Source organism: Hibiscus syriacus, unplaced genomic scaffold (genome assembly GCF_006381635.1).
Source record: "Hibiscus syriacus cultivar Baekdansim isolate YM2019G1 unplaced genomic scaffold, ASM638163v2 tig00110503_pilon, whole genome shotgun sequence".
Taxonomy (NCBI): Eukaryota; Viridiplantae; Streptophyta; class Magnoliopsida; order Malvales; family Malvaceae; genus Hibiscus; species Hibiscus syriacus.
Window position 1 is genome coordinate 6,090,886 of NW_024062764.1, and position 19,693 is coordinate 6,110,578.

Consider the following 19,693-nt stretch of genomic DNA (forward strand, 5'->3'; position numbering starts at 1 on the left):
AGAAAAGGCAAGGTCAAACACAGTTCCATCCCACAGCTGAAGGAACCTAAATATTATGAACATTTGAAAGATAATCTGAAACAACTCCAAAACTTCGAGCCCGAAAATCGCACTGCTTAAGAAGAGTATATATCAATGTATTCGCGAAATGCAAAAGAATGCAACAAAATAACAAACACCACAATGACAAACCTCCATACGAATATATATTATTATGTGATGGCCATGAGAAAACATACAGTACCCAGAGCTGCAGTAACCTTGGATGATATTTACATGGTATGTAGGTTAGCTTCTTCCCAGGAGAAACAAAATTTGGGGAAGCAATTCGAGTAGGAAACAAATTAATGACCCTTCCAGTCGAGTATGCCTCGGGAGAAGATATGATATACGGTAATGCTCCTTCCTTGGTACTGTAAAAAAACCGAAATCATTCCGAAGGCTGCTTAGTCATTGAGAGAGAGACTATAAGAGAGCAGAGGCACAACGTATCGAATTTACAGTGAAAAGAAACTTCTTTGCTAGAATCTATAGGAACCATCACTCCATCTCTGTAAACGAATTCTGGATCCAAATCGGCTTGTATGTTTGGAGAAGTGGTTCCTACAGAGTGACAGCTACATTGTGTTGGAATAACTAAACCATCTTCTGAGCTTTTGCAACAGCATCTACTCCATTCCGGACAGTTTGATAAGTTACCATGATTTTCATTTCTCAGGTTTTCATCAAATTTATTGCTGCTACATCCAGTACCATAAACTTTCCTGACAGTTGAAAGAAGATCCATAGACAGTAATGCAACTGTATCATAAATATCATCTACTGTCCAATAGTCATCACCTAATTTCCATTCCTTGCACAGAAGCTTTTGCATCAAACCAAGGAGGGTATGTAGGCAGCCAGAGCAGCAGCGGTAAAAGCATGTAGTTTCGGGTTCAGCTGGAAGAGCAGTTCCATTCGAAACGAAATCGGGATATTTTCCTTGTTCATGATCATCAGGCTTGCCAAGTTCAGGTGTGATAGTGGTCTCAATTTCAGAAGCATTAATGCGGCTGCAAGTTTTCCCAGAACCAGAGAACGTTACACTGTCTAGTTCATCTGAACTACAAAATCCATTCTCAGAAAGAACATTTTTGCTCGGTGCGAATCCGTTACACTGTTTTGAAGACCGAGGATCTCCCACAAGCATAGGATTTCCAGTATTTACTGAACCACTTGGTCTGGGCATTGTCCTGTTATGCTCATCTACACAAAGCTGATCATTGGCCAAAGAACGGTTACGATGCTCCAGTGAAATAGTATTATCACAGAGACTTGCACTCACTACATCTTCTTCCACCGCAGCAACTTCTACCTTGTGACTAGGAACACATTCATCAACCATCTTGTTCAAGTCAATGGAATCTTTATTTTGAGCTGTTAATTCTCTCTCAACCATTCGACTTCTAGTACTTTCTGATGCATGCAGACTATTTGTCGCATTCTGCTCATCTACACAAGCAGTTGGTTGGTTGGCTGGAGAAGAATTAAGATGCTCCTCTGAAATGGTATTACCACTGATGCCTATCCCCTGCCCCTGCACAGCTTCTTCGAGAAGTTCAACTTTTTCTTCGTTGTCATCCTTCTTGCTTAAATCAATGAAATCAGTATTTTGCACAGCAGATTCCTTGGTGTTTACACCTGGACCTTTGGATTCAGGGCAACTTCTTGATCTATCCATATCATTCACACATGTAGAATAACTACCTTGAGATCCGAAAGCATTGGGACTTGCTGCTTTTATTTGAAGATCTTGATCTAAACTGCAAATGAATCAAATCTTTTGTTAGACTATATATGAACCCGTATATATGAACCCCAAACATACAAGTGTAACAAGATTAGTGTACCTCTGCAGCGAATAAACCCAGTTGTTAACCATATCTTCCAAATAAGCAACTTGAGACAGAATATGAACATACTGATATCTATCTTTTCCGCTGTTAACTTTAGCATTAATCCACCCAACTAGTAGCTCAAGAACCTTCCGCACCTCGGAGGAAACTTCTCTAAGTGATGCATATAAGCCTTTGTATGCTGTTAAACCAACTGCAACCAGACCTCTGACCAAACCAAATTTCTCTTTGCTTTTAGTGTTGCTGGAGCCACATGCAACCGTTGCCTTGTCAGGTGAGTTGGTGGCACGAATGATACAAGAGTTGAATGGCCAGCCCTTCCAGGGGCCACCAATTTCTGCAGAAGGACCCACTTTAAGTTTTGATGTCACCCAGCAAAGCTCTGCAAAATGCGGACATCGCAAAATTTGATAGCCAAATGAAGATATTGCCAGCATCAAGTTTGGTTTGCCCTTCAAATTTCTAATGTTGGCTGGTGGTGCCACCTCTGCCGGCACTGTGATGAACAAATCACCACAAGATTGTGAACCAACTTCACGAGCCAAATCATGAGATGTGTTATCAGTTTCTGCAGCTGCAGGGGTTTGGACAGAATTTTTTCTTTTGGAATCTTCATGGACGTGAGACTTTTGATGAATTAAATGAACAAAATATTGAAGGATATCCCTTGATAGCTCTGCAGCAGATAGTTTGATAACCATATCATGGTTGAAACTCTTGCCGAGATGCACTGTAAATCTTGGTACTGTGTGCCCTAATGTAGTTCTCTGACTGCAATTTGGTAGATCACTCTTAAAAAATTCCCTTACTCTATTGGGGAGTTCCATGTGGGGAACTTCTGAAGTAGCCTGCTTGCAGATGAGAAGCATTAAGATTTAGACATGCTTCAAAGAGATGATAAACAAGAGAAAGGGTCGGAGGGACAGAGAAATGTATGTTAAGCGAAAAATCTGATTGAATAAGGATCATACTGAAATACCAACACATTTATAACAATTGACTTGCCAATGTCATAAATCAAGTGAAAGGAACACGGCATGAAGTTTCAAGCCCCATGTTCCGAGTCTGTGTTTTAGTTTTAATCAGTCAATCCATCCATGTCATTTTTAGAGAAAAAAGAAGCTATACCCTATTGCTTTCTCAAATGAAAGTAAGTCAACTGTCAAACTGAAGAAATTTTACTTGATAGAAAGTAAGTCAGAAAAGTGCAAAGCAACCCAAGGAACTCTTGAAGAAAATAGAAATAAAAATCAGATATCCAACAAAGCAAAAACTACGTTCATTCCAAAGCTCCACAGGTAGAGCGTAGCTACTCAAGCAAAAAAATAAATTATTAAATCTTGAAAAGAAATCAAGTAATAAAAATAACTCGTACCAAGATTATCAAGGATGTAGAAGCACAAATAGATTCCACATGCTCAACAAATGAGCTCCAGGTATGTGAGACACTTTGGACAGCATTTGTACCCTCTACTGTTTCTGCAAACTCAGATTGCTGCTCCTTTCCAACAAGTTGAGGATCTTCCTCCATCGGTGCTTGATCTAACACTGAATATGAATTGCTCTCCTCGGAAACTTGATTAATGGTCTCTACAGCCCACAAATCTATTCTTGGCATAAACACTACACTTGATCCCATGCTTGCACATTTCACTGACATTGAATTTCAATAGTTAGCAAGGATTTCCCAACGAGTTAGATCAAGTAACCCTTTAGTCTAACATTCACAAAAGAGGTTTCTAAGGTTAAAACACATGGCGTGAAAAGATAGAATAAAAGCAGAAAGCATGACGCAAGAAGCTGAATATTGTCATACATGCTCAGGAAATCCCTTACAAGCCAATCCACTATCTGTTACAAGAGGAAAAGAATAATAAAGAAATATTCCTATTACAGAATCACTAAGCAGCCTAAACCACGATCCAAGGAGCATACAAGGAAAAAAGGTGGGGAAACACATGTAAAAGGCAGAGGTCAGCATCACATAGAATATCCCAGGTTAGTTAAAAAGTTAACAGGTGGTACCAAAGAACTAATACTGCCTAGAACATAATGATAAAGTACGAAAAACATACTCAAAATTTCAGTTACTCCTTGAATTAAGTCACCATGCCCTTCTTGTGCAATTGTAGCTAAATCGACTTTTTGTATTTCAACATTCCCAACAAAACAGTGAAGAAGACAAGAAGCAAGATGCTTTTGGCCAGACCTTGGACAGCCAGCAATTAATATTCGAAAACCCATTTTCCTTTTTGAAGTCAAATAAGTATTTTGTGACAAACTAGAACTGCCATTACGCAATATTGGATGTTCAAACTTGCCAACCTCATCACTAACATCACCTACAAAAGCATCATAATTCTGTCCAACTAGCATCCCAGCACATGATAGCCTTCTCTCTATCTGTTTGATAACCTCTCCTTCCTGAAGAAGATCCCGAACATGCAACCACCAATGATCCTTGGACAGTCTCTTTTCATGCAATGTGGATACAATCACACTCTCGATCACACCACAAGCTTTAGAAAGAACTGGTGGCAACCAGAGGCGCTCATCCAAATGAAGAGAAACAAGCAAAGTGGATAATGGTTCTAACAAACAAGGAATGAGATGCGCAGGAAGAGGAGAGGCAACTAAATCTTGAGCAGCCATTCCAGCTTCTCGACGTGAGCAAGGAGGTGGAGAACATGACAAAGCTTCCACCCAATCCCTTTCCTCAACTCTGACAGTAGGAAGAGGAACACGTTTAGCACCCGGAGTTTTCTCTTCGGCAGCAGACAAAATTTCGTGCAAAGGAAAATTCCTCTTCAGGGCAATAACAGCTGCTTGAGTACAAAGGGCCTGTAAATCTGCACCAGCAAACCCTACAGTCTTTCTTGCAACCCATTTCAGCATAGATCCAGTAACTGGTTTCGGCCATTTTTTAGTATGAAGTTCAAGGATTGCAGCCCTGTCTTCCATTGATGGCAGTGGAAAATAAATCTCTCGGTCAAATCTTCCAGGCCTCCTCAATGCAGGATCAACAGAATCAGGGCGATTAGTTGCACCTATCACCACCACTGAGCCCCGAGACTTTAAACCATCCAACAGAGCAAGCAGTGTGGACACAACTGAACTATGTGTCTGATCTTGCTGCCTTGTCCGTCTAGGTGCTAAGCCATCTATCTCATCAAAAAATATTATTGAAGGTTGACACCTCTCAGCAACCTGGAACAAGAGCCTCAGCTGACGTTCAGCATCACCAACATATTTCCCTAAACAATCAGCACCTTTGCGGGCAAAATATGCAATCCGCTTATCCCCACGAGCACAAGCACCAATCAATGCTCGCACTACAAGAGTTTTACCTGTTCCAGGATATCCATGCAAAAGGACACCTCTTGGTGGTGTAAGGCCCAGATTATCAAAGAACTCAGGATACAACAGTGGTAAGATAACAACTTCCTTCATGCACCGGACAACATCCTGCAAACCAGCAACTGATTCCCAACCCTCAAAAGATTTCCCACCATCAGACTCTGAGCCTCCAATATAGACAGGTGCTATTCTTAGCAAGTCTCGATGAAGTCTCTTGCCCTCTCGTTTCAAGAACTCTTCATCCTCACCACAATGCTCCAACCATTTTTCTTCTGCTTCAATATCCTTTCGCCATGCATCATTTGATACCTTCCTCATTTCCAACTTCATTTTCTTAGCTTTCATTTTCCTTATCTTGGCTAGATATTGAATTCCTTGAGGTTGAAAGAGATGTCGATGATCAGTGCAAGCTATGAGAAATTTACGATGATCAAAGACACAACCATTAGACCTTGCACAAGGCTGCAAAAAATAGAATGTCAACAATAAGAAAGTAACATGAGCATCTTCATATTTCTCCAACAAAAATTGAAGCAGGGGAATCCAGGAGGATGTATTAAAGGGGACTTCTTTGAACAAAAGATACCAAGACACATACCAAGTGGTATGTTTTAGGACACCGGTCAACACGACATCCAATTGTTGCTCCTGGCCTCCCACATCTGGTGCATTTTAATGCTCTTCCTCTACAAAGGGCTGCTCTAACATTTTTTAAGTGGCCCAAGCCAGCAAAATAAACCTACAAAAAGGAACATCAGAAAATGGGGATATGCATACGTACAGAAAGGTGAATGTTGTTAAAAGGGGAAGATTCAAGAAAGAAACATTAAATGGACAAGAAGCTATTGTAAAAGACCATGACAATGTTGTATCAAAAGCCAAAGCAAGCTACAGGACCAATAGTGGATTCCAAAATGCTTACAGAATCCTATAGCAGACCGAGTAGGAAACAATTATTGATAAAATAAGCACTATATGTGTAAATGCATACATATATTGGTAGGAGTGGAATCATATCACATACAAGCTCACCAATATCAGGAATAAGTTAAGCTAATAAGAGGGGAGAAATAAGGCTCACCTCAGGACTCCATACAGCACACTGTTGATGAACCCAGATTTGAGCAATTCCATAACGATCATTTATAGGACCCAGGAGACGACCAAGCCACCCAGGTTCATCCCCAAACCCATCCCAAATGTCATAGTTAGGTTCCTCAGAAGCTGAAGAGCTGTATGTTTCGTTTTCACTATCACCTGCATCATGAACCAGCTTCTTTGGGGGTCTGCCGTCAGTTGCACCACCACACAAACCACACCTTCTGCCTTGTTTGATTCGTGCCTTGCTAATTGTCTCAGGAGTAGCTTGATTTGACTCCTCTACCTTCATATCTTTATCAGAAACCTCCAACAATCCATTATCTTTTGCATCATGAATACCACCATCTTCAACTTCCTCTGGAACATTATATACTTCTACAACATCCTCTCTGTTTGCTCCTCCATCCTCACATTCCAACTGTTGATCTTGTTTTTCCCTTGGCTCCACTCTTTCAATTGATTCAGTTACCTTAGCATTTTCAAGGCCAATGCAACCCTCCTCGGACTGCATACAATTTGAAACTTCTCTATCTTCTTCTTCAACCGTATTAACCAGATTTTGATCCAACCTCTTATTTAAGTGACTGATTTCACTCTCCAGAACAGGAACATTCTCGGCAGCCTCATCCTCCCTACGATTTTCATGACTTGTTTCACTTTCTAAAACAGGCTCACCATCCACTTTTCCATCACCTTTAATTTCTTCTTTTTCCAACTCTCTTTCTTCTTCCATGAGACAGATCTCAACCTTATCTTTACTCTCTGAACCACTCGCTGCCTTAACCCTCCCCAGCCTCTTGTATGTGACAATCATAATTTTCCCATCATTCATTTCACCCTCCTCTTTCTCTTTGTCTTCCTCCTCCTCTTCGTCGTCCTCCTCTTCTTCTTCTTCCTCCTCCTCTTCTTGAACCTCCTCCTCCTTTTCGTCCTCCTCTTCTTGATCCTCCTCCTCTTCATCCTCATTCTCACCTATATCCTTAAAGAGCTTCCTCTTACTCGAAAAATCTCTCTCCTCAACCTTCGCTCTAAAACTCGATTTCCTTCTCCTTGTCCTCAGCCTTGATGTCCAACTCCCCAGAGTCTGTACCTCCCTAGTCCATTCCTCCTCCTCCTTCTTCACACTTCCTAAAGACCTCTTCCCCGGACCGGACCTCCCATTCTTCCCAACCTTCCGCCTCTTCTTCGGCGGCATAGGCGACACATCCAAAACAACAGGCGCTCTCCTGACCCGAGAGCTCCTACGGAGCTCCAAGTCCACACTCTCCGACCCATCAGCACCATCCCCCTTATTCCCTTCTCCATGGTTCCTATTATACTCGTCCTCACATATTGCATCTAGTCTCTTACGCTTCGTTTGAAGCCTAGCACCCGTTTTTTTCCCAGAATCCCTCCGTTTCGATGAAGAAACCGAGGTCGGCGTTAATTGCATGACCAAAACTTCCCCCACAAATAATATGAACAAAAAAATTATTGATCGAAGAGATATAAACAAATGGGCATTCAACTAATAATCCATATCCCAGTTTTTCCTCTCAATTGGGTGCTTCAATAAAACAATGATACTTGAAGATAGATACAAATCGTTGGAACTCGGTACTTAACTCACCAGGGGATACGCGGAATCGGACCGTTCCGATTTGGAAATCGAAAAGGAAGCGAAACCCACTAACTAAAATCGCTTATAAATCAATTGAGGAGATTAAAAAGAAGAAGTTGCGTTTAGAGTTTGCTTCAGAGTTTTTGGGGTTCCTTTTTTCTTAAGGTGAAGGAGACTTAGGGCTATCAGGTTTTAAGAAAAATATACCGAGACATTTTATTAAGTAAATTAATAACATCCACGCGCATGGGAAGAGCGTGATTTAATAAAATTTAATTCGAAAAAATAAGATTGGGCTGTTGAGTTGGTGGGGTCAAATTCAAAGTATATAAATACGTATAAAAACTATATCAAGGTATAAAATCACCGATGCATCGAGAGAGTGCTTTGAATTTTTAAATTTTCTTATATTTTATATTTTTTATTAATTATTTAATTTTATATCCTAAAATTTTTAATATAACTTTTAAAATTTATACACCATGACACATTTATGTGTCTATGCATGTATAAAATTAGATAAATACATCAATATATATATAGGTTATTATCCACTTATATATTATAAAACATAATTTTATATGTTTCTTTTACATTTTTTACAAGTAAAAATGGATAATTTTCTTTTGATTAAACTAAGGTGATTACAAAATAGCATATGTTCTACACATTCTTAATCATTTGACAATGACCACTCAATTATTTTGTTGTAGTTATTGATGCTCAAACTCGTAACCTATAAGAATAACCCTAAACCCTTTAACCACTAAGATAAGTTGGTTTATACTAAAAAAAATAGATAATCGTGATTAAAATTTGGATTAACTACATTATTGATCATTTATTTTGTGTTTTGTCTATGTTTCCTCACCGACTTCAATTGATTTGAAAAAACACAATATATGAACACTTTTGTTTTCATTTATTTAAGATGTGGTTACCATGAGTTAATTGCTGATAAATAGTTTGGTATAATCACACATTTGGTATATGTTATTTGCATATTCTTTCAAATTAGTCTTACTTTTAATAAATTAAAATAAAATTAATCTTCCAATCGAATAATACCATGTGTCACTAGTGCCACTAATAATTAATTTTTTTTTAAATTGAGTTAATAATAAAATATATTTAATAATTTAATATAAAAAATATTTTGTACTTAATATATATATTATGAAGTTAAGTATTTATACACTAAGAAAGATAAAACCCTAGCCACTCTTTCACTCCTCTCTCATTTTTTTCTTGCAATTTGAGCTATTTTCTGTAGATCAAATCAATTTTTTTCTTTGATTTTGTTTAGCTAACGACAACACCAGTTTTGATACTGATTGTCGATCGTCGGTTGTCTTTTCTCTTTCTTTTTTTAGTTTTTATGAATAATTATGTCTTTATGATATGTTTATTTATGCCTTTGTAGCACGTTTATATATGTTTTTTAGCAGTTTTCAAATTTTTGGCAATTTTTTTGTTTAATTTTTTTTGGGGTTGGATTTGACATTGCCATGACTGATCAAGATGTCACTTATTTGTTATCATGTTGATCTTCCCTACTTTGGACCCTCGGATTAATTAGGATACGCGTTTTGCATTCGTGGATAGTTTTCTCATGTTGCTTGACTCTGATTTGCAATTTATCAGTGGTCTTTCAATAGCTTCATCCCCTTTTGTAGTTTGTTTGTTGATTCAGTCATATTTGTTCATATCTTTATTTTGTTCGAGTATTTTGGTTAAGTTTTTTAACCTTTCCTTCTTTGGTCCTTATATGATCTAGGTGACTAGTTTTTGTATCATAGGTTATAGGAAAATGTCCTAATTATAATTTAGTTTACGCTTACAGTTATACTTGTAAATCTTCATTGTAATTTTAGATATTTTCTACTTTTAATAAAACTAGCGGCTTTCTATAAAAAAAAAGTATTTATACACTAAGATATATATATATATATTGTGTTGTCTATTTTAAATTAAGCATTGGCTTTGACTAAATGGTTTTGATACATGCTTGATTTCCCAAGAGAGCCAAGTTTAAATCTCCCATTTGGCTTTGCTTTGTTTCTATTTTCAATTAGGAGTGTCACCCTCTAATTGGTAGAAAAATAAATATATTAAATTAAAATAAATTAAGATAAACCTAAATCCTCAAATCGAATGGTGACACGTGGCACTCGTGACACATGACATCATTCGATTGGATGGTTAAATTTATTCCAATTCATTAAAAATATACTAAATTGAGAGAATATGTAAATAACAGAAATCCAATATGTGATCATATATTTTCGATATTTCCCTATAACATTGAAACTAGTCACTTTATATCGTATAAGAACTATATGGAAAACAGCTAAAAGACTCGAACAAAAAAAGTTATACAAGCAAATTTGATTGCTTCGGCAAGTGAACCACAAAAAGAGAAGTAGTTATTGAAAGACCATCGAGTATCATAAATCAGTGACAAACGTCATGAGAAACTATCCACGAAATCAAAATCACATATCTAAATTCAATCTCAAGGTTCATAACAAGGAATGTCAACAAGATTACAAATATATGTCATATTAATCAGTCGTAGCATCGTCAAATATCACTCTGAGAAAACATAAATAAAAGAACGATAAAGAAAACGAAAAACGTGACACAAAGACATATATTGTACCGGTTGTTTTCATATTGTACCAATATCAAATATTTTAAGTTTTATTCTAATGAACTCATTAAGTGATCTTAGTTGTTAAATGAAATATTATTCTCCCTGGAAGTGATAGATTCAAGTAATTACATACGATTATTTAATTAATATGATTAGATTGTTTCGATCAAATTCATTTAATATTTTATCTACAGCAAAACTTATGGGCATGTATCAATTCATACAATATTTTTATTATATTTTTATCCACTAAGATTATTTAATTTGATGAATTAAATAAAAAGAAAAATATTTATAAATGAAAATAATATAAAAGTTTATATCACAAAATTAGAGTAAGAAGATTGAAATATAATTTTTACAAGTGATAAAACAACCATAATCTATACCTTGATCAAATAAGAGTGGGACATACGCGCTCCATTGGCGAGTGGGAATGTTCGTAAAATTGGTGGGTTTTCATTTATCCCCAAATTTTGCTACCAAAAAGGCAGAAGTTGCCGCCAAAAATGTTGGACTTGTTTTTGATAGATTTTATATAATTTTTTTTGGGGAAATTGCCAAATTTTTGGGACATATATAATCCTTTGAAACACATAGAAAATATATGTAAATTGAGTTTTTATTCTATTGATATTATTGTTGTTATAATTAGGGACAGTTCAAGAGTAGAGATGATTATACGTTGAATCAAATTTTTAATTTACCCAAACTCGATGAGTATAACATCTCTTAATCTATCACTCAACTTGATTTGCCCATGTTTAGAGAAACTTAAATCAACTCGAAATACCACCTGACGCAAATATATATGTATAATTCTTATTTTTATTCGATAAAAGAAAGACCTAATTAAAAAAGTAAAAGAAAGAATATTATAACAATTTTTTTAAAATATATAAAAATAAAGGGTAAAACACTCAAATGGTTCCATGACTATAGGGTATTGTTTTATTAAGTCCCTCGACTATTAAAAGTTACGAAATGATCATCCAACTATTCATTATGTTCAAAGTCATCATTTTTTCGTGTAAAATATTGGCAGTCATCTAAGATGAATGTTAACATGATGACTGAGATAAGATATTCGTTTAAGATTTCGATATCAGATTTTATCATATTAAAATCACTAGGTTAACGTTCAACTCGGAATATTGTTGTTTTTTTAATGAAAAAAGATGAGTTTGAAACATAATGAATAGTCGGATGACCATTTTGTAACTTCTAATTGTCAAGGGACTCAACAAATAACACTCTATACTCAGAGGACTATTTTGTAATTTTTAATAATTGAGAAATGTAATAAAATAGTATTCTATAGTCGATGGACCATTTGTGTTATTTACCCAAAGATAAATATATCATTATTCTCCTGTCATATATTTCTCATCGTCCTTAATGGAGAGTGCTCGTATTCACATTTATTTTATTTAACTGAAACACATTCAATTTAAAGATTTGAAGAACAAAATCATTAAATTTGATTTCACGGATTAAATAACATCAATTCAGTTGATAAAAAATAAAATTACAAAAATAATAATATCTTTAAAAATTATAATAAAAAAATCGTTAACAAAATACAAAATTACTGAAACGCCATTCACATTTGGTATTTTCACTTTGAATTTGGACTCCTACTCGGTATTAAAACATTCATCAACAATATCATTATTCCTTAAATTTGTATGGTTTCTGCCTTAATCAGAATTGTTTAGCAAATCCCAAACTATTTTCCACTAAACAAACTGAAAAATGTGAAAAAAATTGATAAAAAATCATTCTTCGATAGTAAATTATAATATATGACAATAAAATTTAACCTCTGAATTCTATCGATTCGATAATTCTCTACATTAAGAAGGGGAATAGTGGAAGTTCCCAACATGTAATATCCAACTCAAGGAGAACTTGAAACACCTTCTTTTTGAATGCTCAATCGATATGATTCTCGTCGAAATTCGAGATTCGTCTCAGCTGCAATTCTCGTAACCGTACCGTCTATAAACATATGCTGTTTATGTTACTTGAACTCATCATTTCTAAGGCACGGAAAAACATTGGGACTTATGTAGAACTGCAGAAGAGAAAACGACGATTCCGAACTTTATTTTTACTCAATGTTTGAAAGCTACTCTAACCATCATCAATCTGCATATATAGAAGTTTAATTTGCTCGATTCGGGCTTCGACATCATTAACAACATTGTAGATATCCGTTTTTGTCCGGGTCGAAATTATTTTTTTATTATTTTATTTTATTTTACAGATTAAAAGTGACCCAATGGTCCAACCAAAACAAGCCTTACAGCAGGCCCAAATTACAAAATCCTAATGGCACATCATGTTAGTACATTCACTAACCTTAACTTAGGGTTAGCCAGCTACTGCCGCCGCCGCCGCCAAGAAAGAGAGCCACTACCGCTAGAACACTCGTTCGGTTTCTCTCGCCGCCTTTAATGTCGCGCTGCCGCCATTTTAGCCGAATCACCCCTGTTTCAAAATCATATCAGAAAAATAAAAAAAATGTCAACAAATCAAGCCTAATCCCAGAAAATTCGAGGCATTCAAAGCCCCGATTTTCCTCACCTGTTGCCCACACTCCTATCCCTACAACCTTGTCCCTATTCTCACCAAACCACAAGCATGCATCAACCATAAAAGAGAAAGAGAAGAACATATCAAGGGGGTTTTAGTTCGAAATGGGGTTTGAAAAAAGAAAAGAAAAAATAGAGTAAAAAATTTTTGAACCAAAAGGAGAGGAAAAAAGGAGTTTTACCACTTGAGTTCGAACACCTTCACTTCGCCGGAGACGAGATGACCTTCTGGGCACCAAAGGTAGCCCTTCTCTCTTTCGGGTTTTATTATTTGGGGAGTGAGAGGAGTCGAAGTAAAATTTTGAGCACTCGTTTTGAATCAAGGTTTTAAGGGAAATGGTAAATGGGGATCATCAGCTCCTCGCCGGGGCCGGCCATGGGTGATCGGAGAAGTTATTTCTTCTCTCGGTCAAGAGAGGAAAAATGAAAAAAGAGGGAGAAAAGAGAGTGAAGGCGGAGGGGAAGGAGAAATGAAATGAAAATAGGGGTAACCAAATGCTATAATAGGGTATATATCCCATCCAAAACGACGTCGTTTTGGAAGCTAGGTTTTCCTGAAACTAGCGCGTGGGCTAACCACACAAGGGGTCATCCGAATTTTGTAAATTAGCAATTTGGTCATTGAATGTAAACTTTGCTTAGTGGCTTTTGAACTTTGAATTTTGTTGGCTTTATTACCTTATATGTAGTTGATGTTATTTGGGTAAACTACTTGAGTAGTGTCTTAAGTTTTTGAAGTTGCATTTTAGTCCATATTTAGATTTTTGTGTTTCTAATTTTCCCTACTCATTTTGTGCGTGTTATATTTCAATCTTCATGTTAATTTTATGGATTATTTCTATATTTAGTCCATGTTATTTTATACTCTTTGCCTTTCGGCCCTTTATGCTTGGTTATTTTATGTTTATGTTTTTACACTTTGATACTCTGATCATTGTTATGTTTACATTCTTGACAAAGAAATTCTTTATTTTAGGGCCTATCATGTTCATACTCTTGCATTTAAATCCCTTTTATTCAGTATCGGCATACAGAATTTGCTTCATGTATATCTGCTTTGGGTGTTGTTTAAAATATAAATATTTGTATATTGCATGATATTTTATACCTTTGGTGATTCTATTTTGAACGATTAAGCATATGTATCCATATATATAAATATATGTATATTATATGTGTTGCGTTTTAATGTTATATTTTTTATTACTTAATATGTCAATATGTCCCATGTTTTATGCAACCTTTTTTTATATATGTAATAAAATATTAATTTATGTATATGTTAATGTATGCCATTTTATTAAGGATGAGATTATGTATGTTATTTTATTTAGCATGTGTTATACTATATGTATATATGCATTAATTATATTTATTATATATGTCCCTCCCGTATATATTATATTATATCTACGTATATATATGTTAAAGTGTTTATTTCCTTTGTATGTTCATATTAAAATACGTATGTATATTGCATATATGTGTGTATAGTTTTCATGTACTTTTTTTGATGTTATATTAAATATTAATTTTTAAAATACCATTTGTATATTACATATAAATATGTATGTAAATATATTTGTTCGTACAAATAGGTCTAGGGTTTAATTTGAATCAATTTGTATGATATCTTTATAAGCATTACTTGGATTCGAATCAAATAATGGGACTAAAGGTAATATCTTTTTATATTAAGTTCACCGTAAGTGATTGTCTTAACGAATAAGATGGCACTTCCAAAGGCTTAAAATAAAAGGGTACTCTATCAAGCAAAACAAATAAAATTGATTTCATTTAAAATTTGGGATTGAGAAAAATATTATGTTCTTTTAGTTAAATTCACCGAGAAAAGACTATTAGATCGGATCTAAGGTCCAGTCTCGACGTCTTTAAATAATTGAACATCCTTATTCTCATCAAAGGTTGGTAAAATAATTAATTAATCGTATTTGTTTGATATATGTATTTAATTTTCGTCTTATTTTGTATGCATTTAAATGAGATCTCAAAATAAATTATATTAGAACATATAAGTTTTATTGCAATGACAATTAATTAATTAATTTGGTACCGATTTAAGGCGTTGTGGAGTTGTTAATTCTTTCCCACGTGTCGTAACCGGTTTTCGCTCGAGCATGAATATTCCTTGGCGGAAAAGTATATAAATGAATAAATAGTTTTTAATGAAATGTTTTGGAGTCGCCATCGGCCTTTTGGGTTAGGTAGGTCGAATACCTAAAAATTATCTTTTAAAAGAGTTTTTAAGAAAAAACTATTTAAAAGATAAATTGGTCTGCGTATAACCAAAAATTCGTTCTTTTTAATAATAAAAAGGGATTCGTGGTCGGTTACGTTTGGAGAAGGATTAGCACCCCCACAATGCCCAAAATTGGTACCCGTCGATTATAAATTTCTCTAATAATAGAATTTAAGAATTCGAATATAAATTTAATTTGTATCCTCTTATTACAGATTTATTCGCATAATTTTAAAGAAAAACATATATTATATATTTTTTATAAATTACTAATAAAGTATTTAATTATTTAAAAATATCAGAAAATGACATCTAGTTGCTTTAAGACAACTCATTTCTTTAATATTAAAAAATAAATAAATATTAAAAAATATGATAATTTTTCCTAAAAAATAATTTAAATAAAACTAGATTAAATATAATATTTTATTTATTTAAAAATATCATAAAATGACATCTAGTTAATTTAAGACATCCATTTTCTTAATATTTAAAAAATATATGAATATATTATTATTTAATCAAATATATATGTATATGACTAAAATGAAAATAATAATAAGATAATAATTAAAGTAATAATTTAAATATATTGAAATTAAAAGGGTAATAAAAAAGTAAATTTTAGAAAGCAATTAAAAAATGACTAAAATAGAGAAAATTAAAACTATAAGATTAAATTACAAAATATAAAAATTAATGTAAATAATTTGAAATATCATAAAGTATAAGTATTCACAGTATAATTCAACCACAAATATTAATACGAGGTTAAAATAAAATTAATTAAAATTATAAGGGACTAAACATGGTATTTACCTTAATTATTATATATAATGTTAATGACTAAATTATAAATAAAATAAAATTGAAAAGCCGAATTAAAACATATAGAAATTGATTTCAGTGACCAACTTGTAAAGTTACAGACTTGGAGGGACTGTGGAAAGGGTTTTTTTCACGTTGGAAATTACACATGCACTCCTCCCCCAAAACGACGTCGTTTAGGGAGGGTATTAATACCCGTTTAACCGGCCCCTTTTGGGCCATATTTCTCATTTTTCCTTTTTTTTCTCTCTCTCTAAGAGGGAGAGATGAACATTCTCTCCTCATTCTCTCTAGAAAGCTCCCACCAGAGGGAGTTCCAGACATCGGTCGGCGGCCGTATATCGGCATTTTCTACCGCCGTAACTAAAATTTTTATCCAAATCGAAGCCCGGTACTCCCTTGTCTCAAATATGGCCTCCCTTTTACCTAAATATCCCTAGATAACTCTAGATCTAAAAGAAACCTGTAATACCCCAAAAATTTAGGCAATGACCAAAATGAAAATTTGGAAAGTTTGATGGTCAAAGTAGAAAATTTGGAAAAAGTTTAGGGAATTAAGTGATAATTTCCTAAAAAGAATTTTATTCCATAAACAGATGATTTACTCTTGAGAATGGAGTTTTTATAGAAATCATATTTTTTTTGGATTTGGAATTTTGGTAAAGAAAAATTAAAAAGGGTCAAAGCCGGTAAGAAAATCGGTATTTCAGATCGAATTGGAATTTTACAAAAATTTGAAGGATGTTATAAAATGGTTGGAAATATTATTTTAATATTTTGGATCAGAGAAATTTGGTTTGGAATTGTGCAAATTTTCAGATTTAATCGAAACAGTGGAATTTAGTGACTAAAATGCATTTTTTGGAAATTCAAGGGGAAATTCGGAAATAAAAGTCAAAATAATTCATGTTTAACTTTGTAATATGATAAGGATTAGATGGCTTGGTTTTATGGTGATTATAGAGATTCATTAATGGCAAAAATGGAATTTCCTATGGTGTTGGATAAAAAAATTATATGATATATTATTAAGCATGTGTTAGATCTATTATATCATAAAATATCAATCATGGAAGAGCAATTTCAGCTTCTTCTTCATCCAAGACCGACACCCCCAAGCTTGCAAGGTAGGTATTCTTGTTTTGAATTTTGAAGCAATCTTGTTGAGAGTTAGACTTCGGTGTGATTAGGAAAAATGTTATACGTTTAATTCTCTACATTTTGACATGAATATTACTAGAGTTTCATGTTCAAGTTCATCTTGAGTTGATGAAGGGGATTTTGATTCTTGTGTTTTATGGTTTTGAAGAATTAAGTGATTTTAAAGAATTGATTGTAAGAATTGATGAAGAACCTAAGAATGAAGTTAAAGAAAACGGTTTGGATTTTGAATCTGACAGTAGGTTCGAATATTCACCAGAAATTATATAAAAATAATTGAGAGTTTATTTTTATATATTTCTGTTCATATATCGATCTAGTTTCGTTTAAAACAAACGGGGATCAATTTTAAGGTGTATTCAAAAATATATGAATTTTTAACCAAGGAAAGGTCAGAAAAATCGAACAACAGATTCTGCAAAACAGATTCTGTTGATCAACTTTGAAAATTTACCATAAATTGTACAAAATGAATTAGAAAGATTTATTTATATGGATATATTCATATCCGAGTCTAGTTTTCAATGGAATAAACATAATTAAATTACAGTGTGTATATGAATACATAATACTGATTCTTTAATGGTAGTGCGAGTTGTCTGAATTCTGGAAAATTGATGGGTTATTGTATAAGTGTTGTATAATTGATGTATTGTGCTGGAAATTGTTGTTTGGGAATTGAAATGAGTGTTAGATGTGAAATATGATTATTTTTGGAAGTTTGAAAAGATTTATGGTTTAAGTACAACATTTGTAGAGTTGGAGTACTTAAAGATAATTATGATTTTGTAAAAGCACTTGAATGGAAATAGTCAATGCTGGAATTATTGGTATTAAGAATTTAAGTGGTAAAATGGTGAAGGACCATTTTGAGTAAATTGAAAAAGTTAGTTCCAATATTAAAAAGAATTAATAAGTGTTAAAGTATTTGGTGGTGAATAGTTTGAAGTATGTTATGGAATTATTTTGGGATATGTTTATGTTAGTACAATACTAACATATATATCATTATGAATTTGTAATTTGTACAAATTATGATTGATTTGCGATTGAAGCAAATCAAAAGGGTTTATTGTGGAACAATAGTGAGGATCATATTTTGGCAAATTTATAAAGTGTCAAGGTGAGTGCAATACATGCATGAAATTATACATGGATGTTTTATACACCATCAGGAAGACTTGCGATAAGTCGACCTTGTTTATATCGGCATGATTTTATATCATTTTTATAAATTGACATTGATATGTCAGAGCATGAAATTAAAATGCATTGATCATGAAAAAATGTGATATTTTACCATGAATGTTTTCAGGTATGAACTGCCCAATGTTAAATTTGATAATATACTTTGCTATGGATGGATCGAATAAAATAGACTATATGCCCAATTAAGTCATTGAGGGACAGGGTATAGTTGGCATGCCATAGAGTATAGCAGCTGCAGGTTTATAATACACTTCGGTGTATATGGTGGGCACAACCTTATGTGTAGCACTACGGTACAAATATTTCTCGAATACCGAGGGTCCTCAAGATTTAATATTGGGATATTGACTATGGATTATGTTTTATTGGTTAATAAATGGTAACCATGCAAATAAGCTTATGAGCTTACGAAATAATGGCAAGTATATTGGAAAAATAAGCTTACGAGCTTATGGAATTTAAATGGTAAGTATTTTGGTAAAATAAGCTTACGAGCTTATGGGATAAATGGTAAGAGATTTTATATTATTTTGATCATGGTAAAATATTGGATATGTTAGTAAAATGATTTTATGGAAATTTGATTTTTGATATTAAAAATCATGCATGAATTGTATTGCACTGTTAAATGTTTTAATTACCTCACTAAGTTTATACTTAGCGTGTGATGATTTTCACTCGTAGGTAAAAAGCCAATAGTGGATTATAGAGTTCAAAGTGACATCAAGCATCGAGAGGTATATTTCAATATCAGTAAGACATCCTAAGATGGAATTTGATTTTAGATAGTGGCATGTAATTTGAAAATGTTCAATTTATTTGTTGAATAAATTTTGGAAATTTTTATAGTGATGAAATGTTAATTTTTATGAATTTATATGTAATTTCGGGAGTTACTGTAGCGTATCGATGCATAATATTAATTCGATGTTTTGATGTATCGATGCACTGTTCACGTTACTGTAGCGCATCGATGAACTGTTCATCACTATTCATAAAAATCTTTTGTTTTAAATTTATTATAATGAA

The 19,693-nt window shown here is 33.8% G+C and overlaps 1 protein-coding gene across 1 annotated transcript; it reads right to left on the reverse strand.

The window, feature by feature from the left end:
• Positions 1-87: 87 nt before the first annotated feature.
• Positions 88-8,125, reverse strand: LOC120129590. The gene is made up of 6 exons (XM_039147055.1): positions 6,334-8,125; positions 5,851-5,991; positions 3,971-5,714; positions 3,271-3,548; positions 1,890-2,743; positions 88-1,802 (listed from the first exon to the last, which is right to left on the reverse strand). The coding sequence occupies exons 1-6, from the start codon at positions 7,783-7,785 to the stop codon at positions 431-433; spliced, it is 5,841 nt and encodes a 1,946-aa protein (XP_039002986.1). The 5' UTR covers positions 7,786-8,125; the 3' UTR covers positions 88-430.
• Between the last annotated feature and the right edge of the window lie 11,568 nt (positions 8,126-19,693).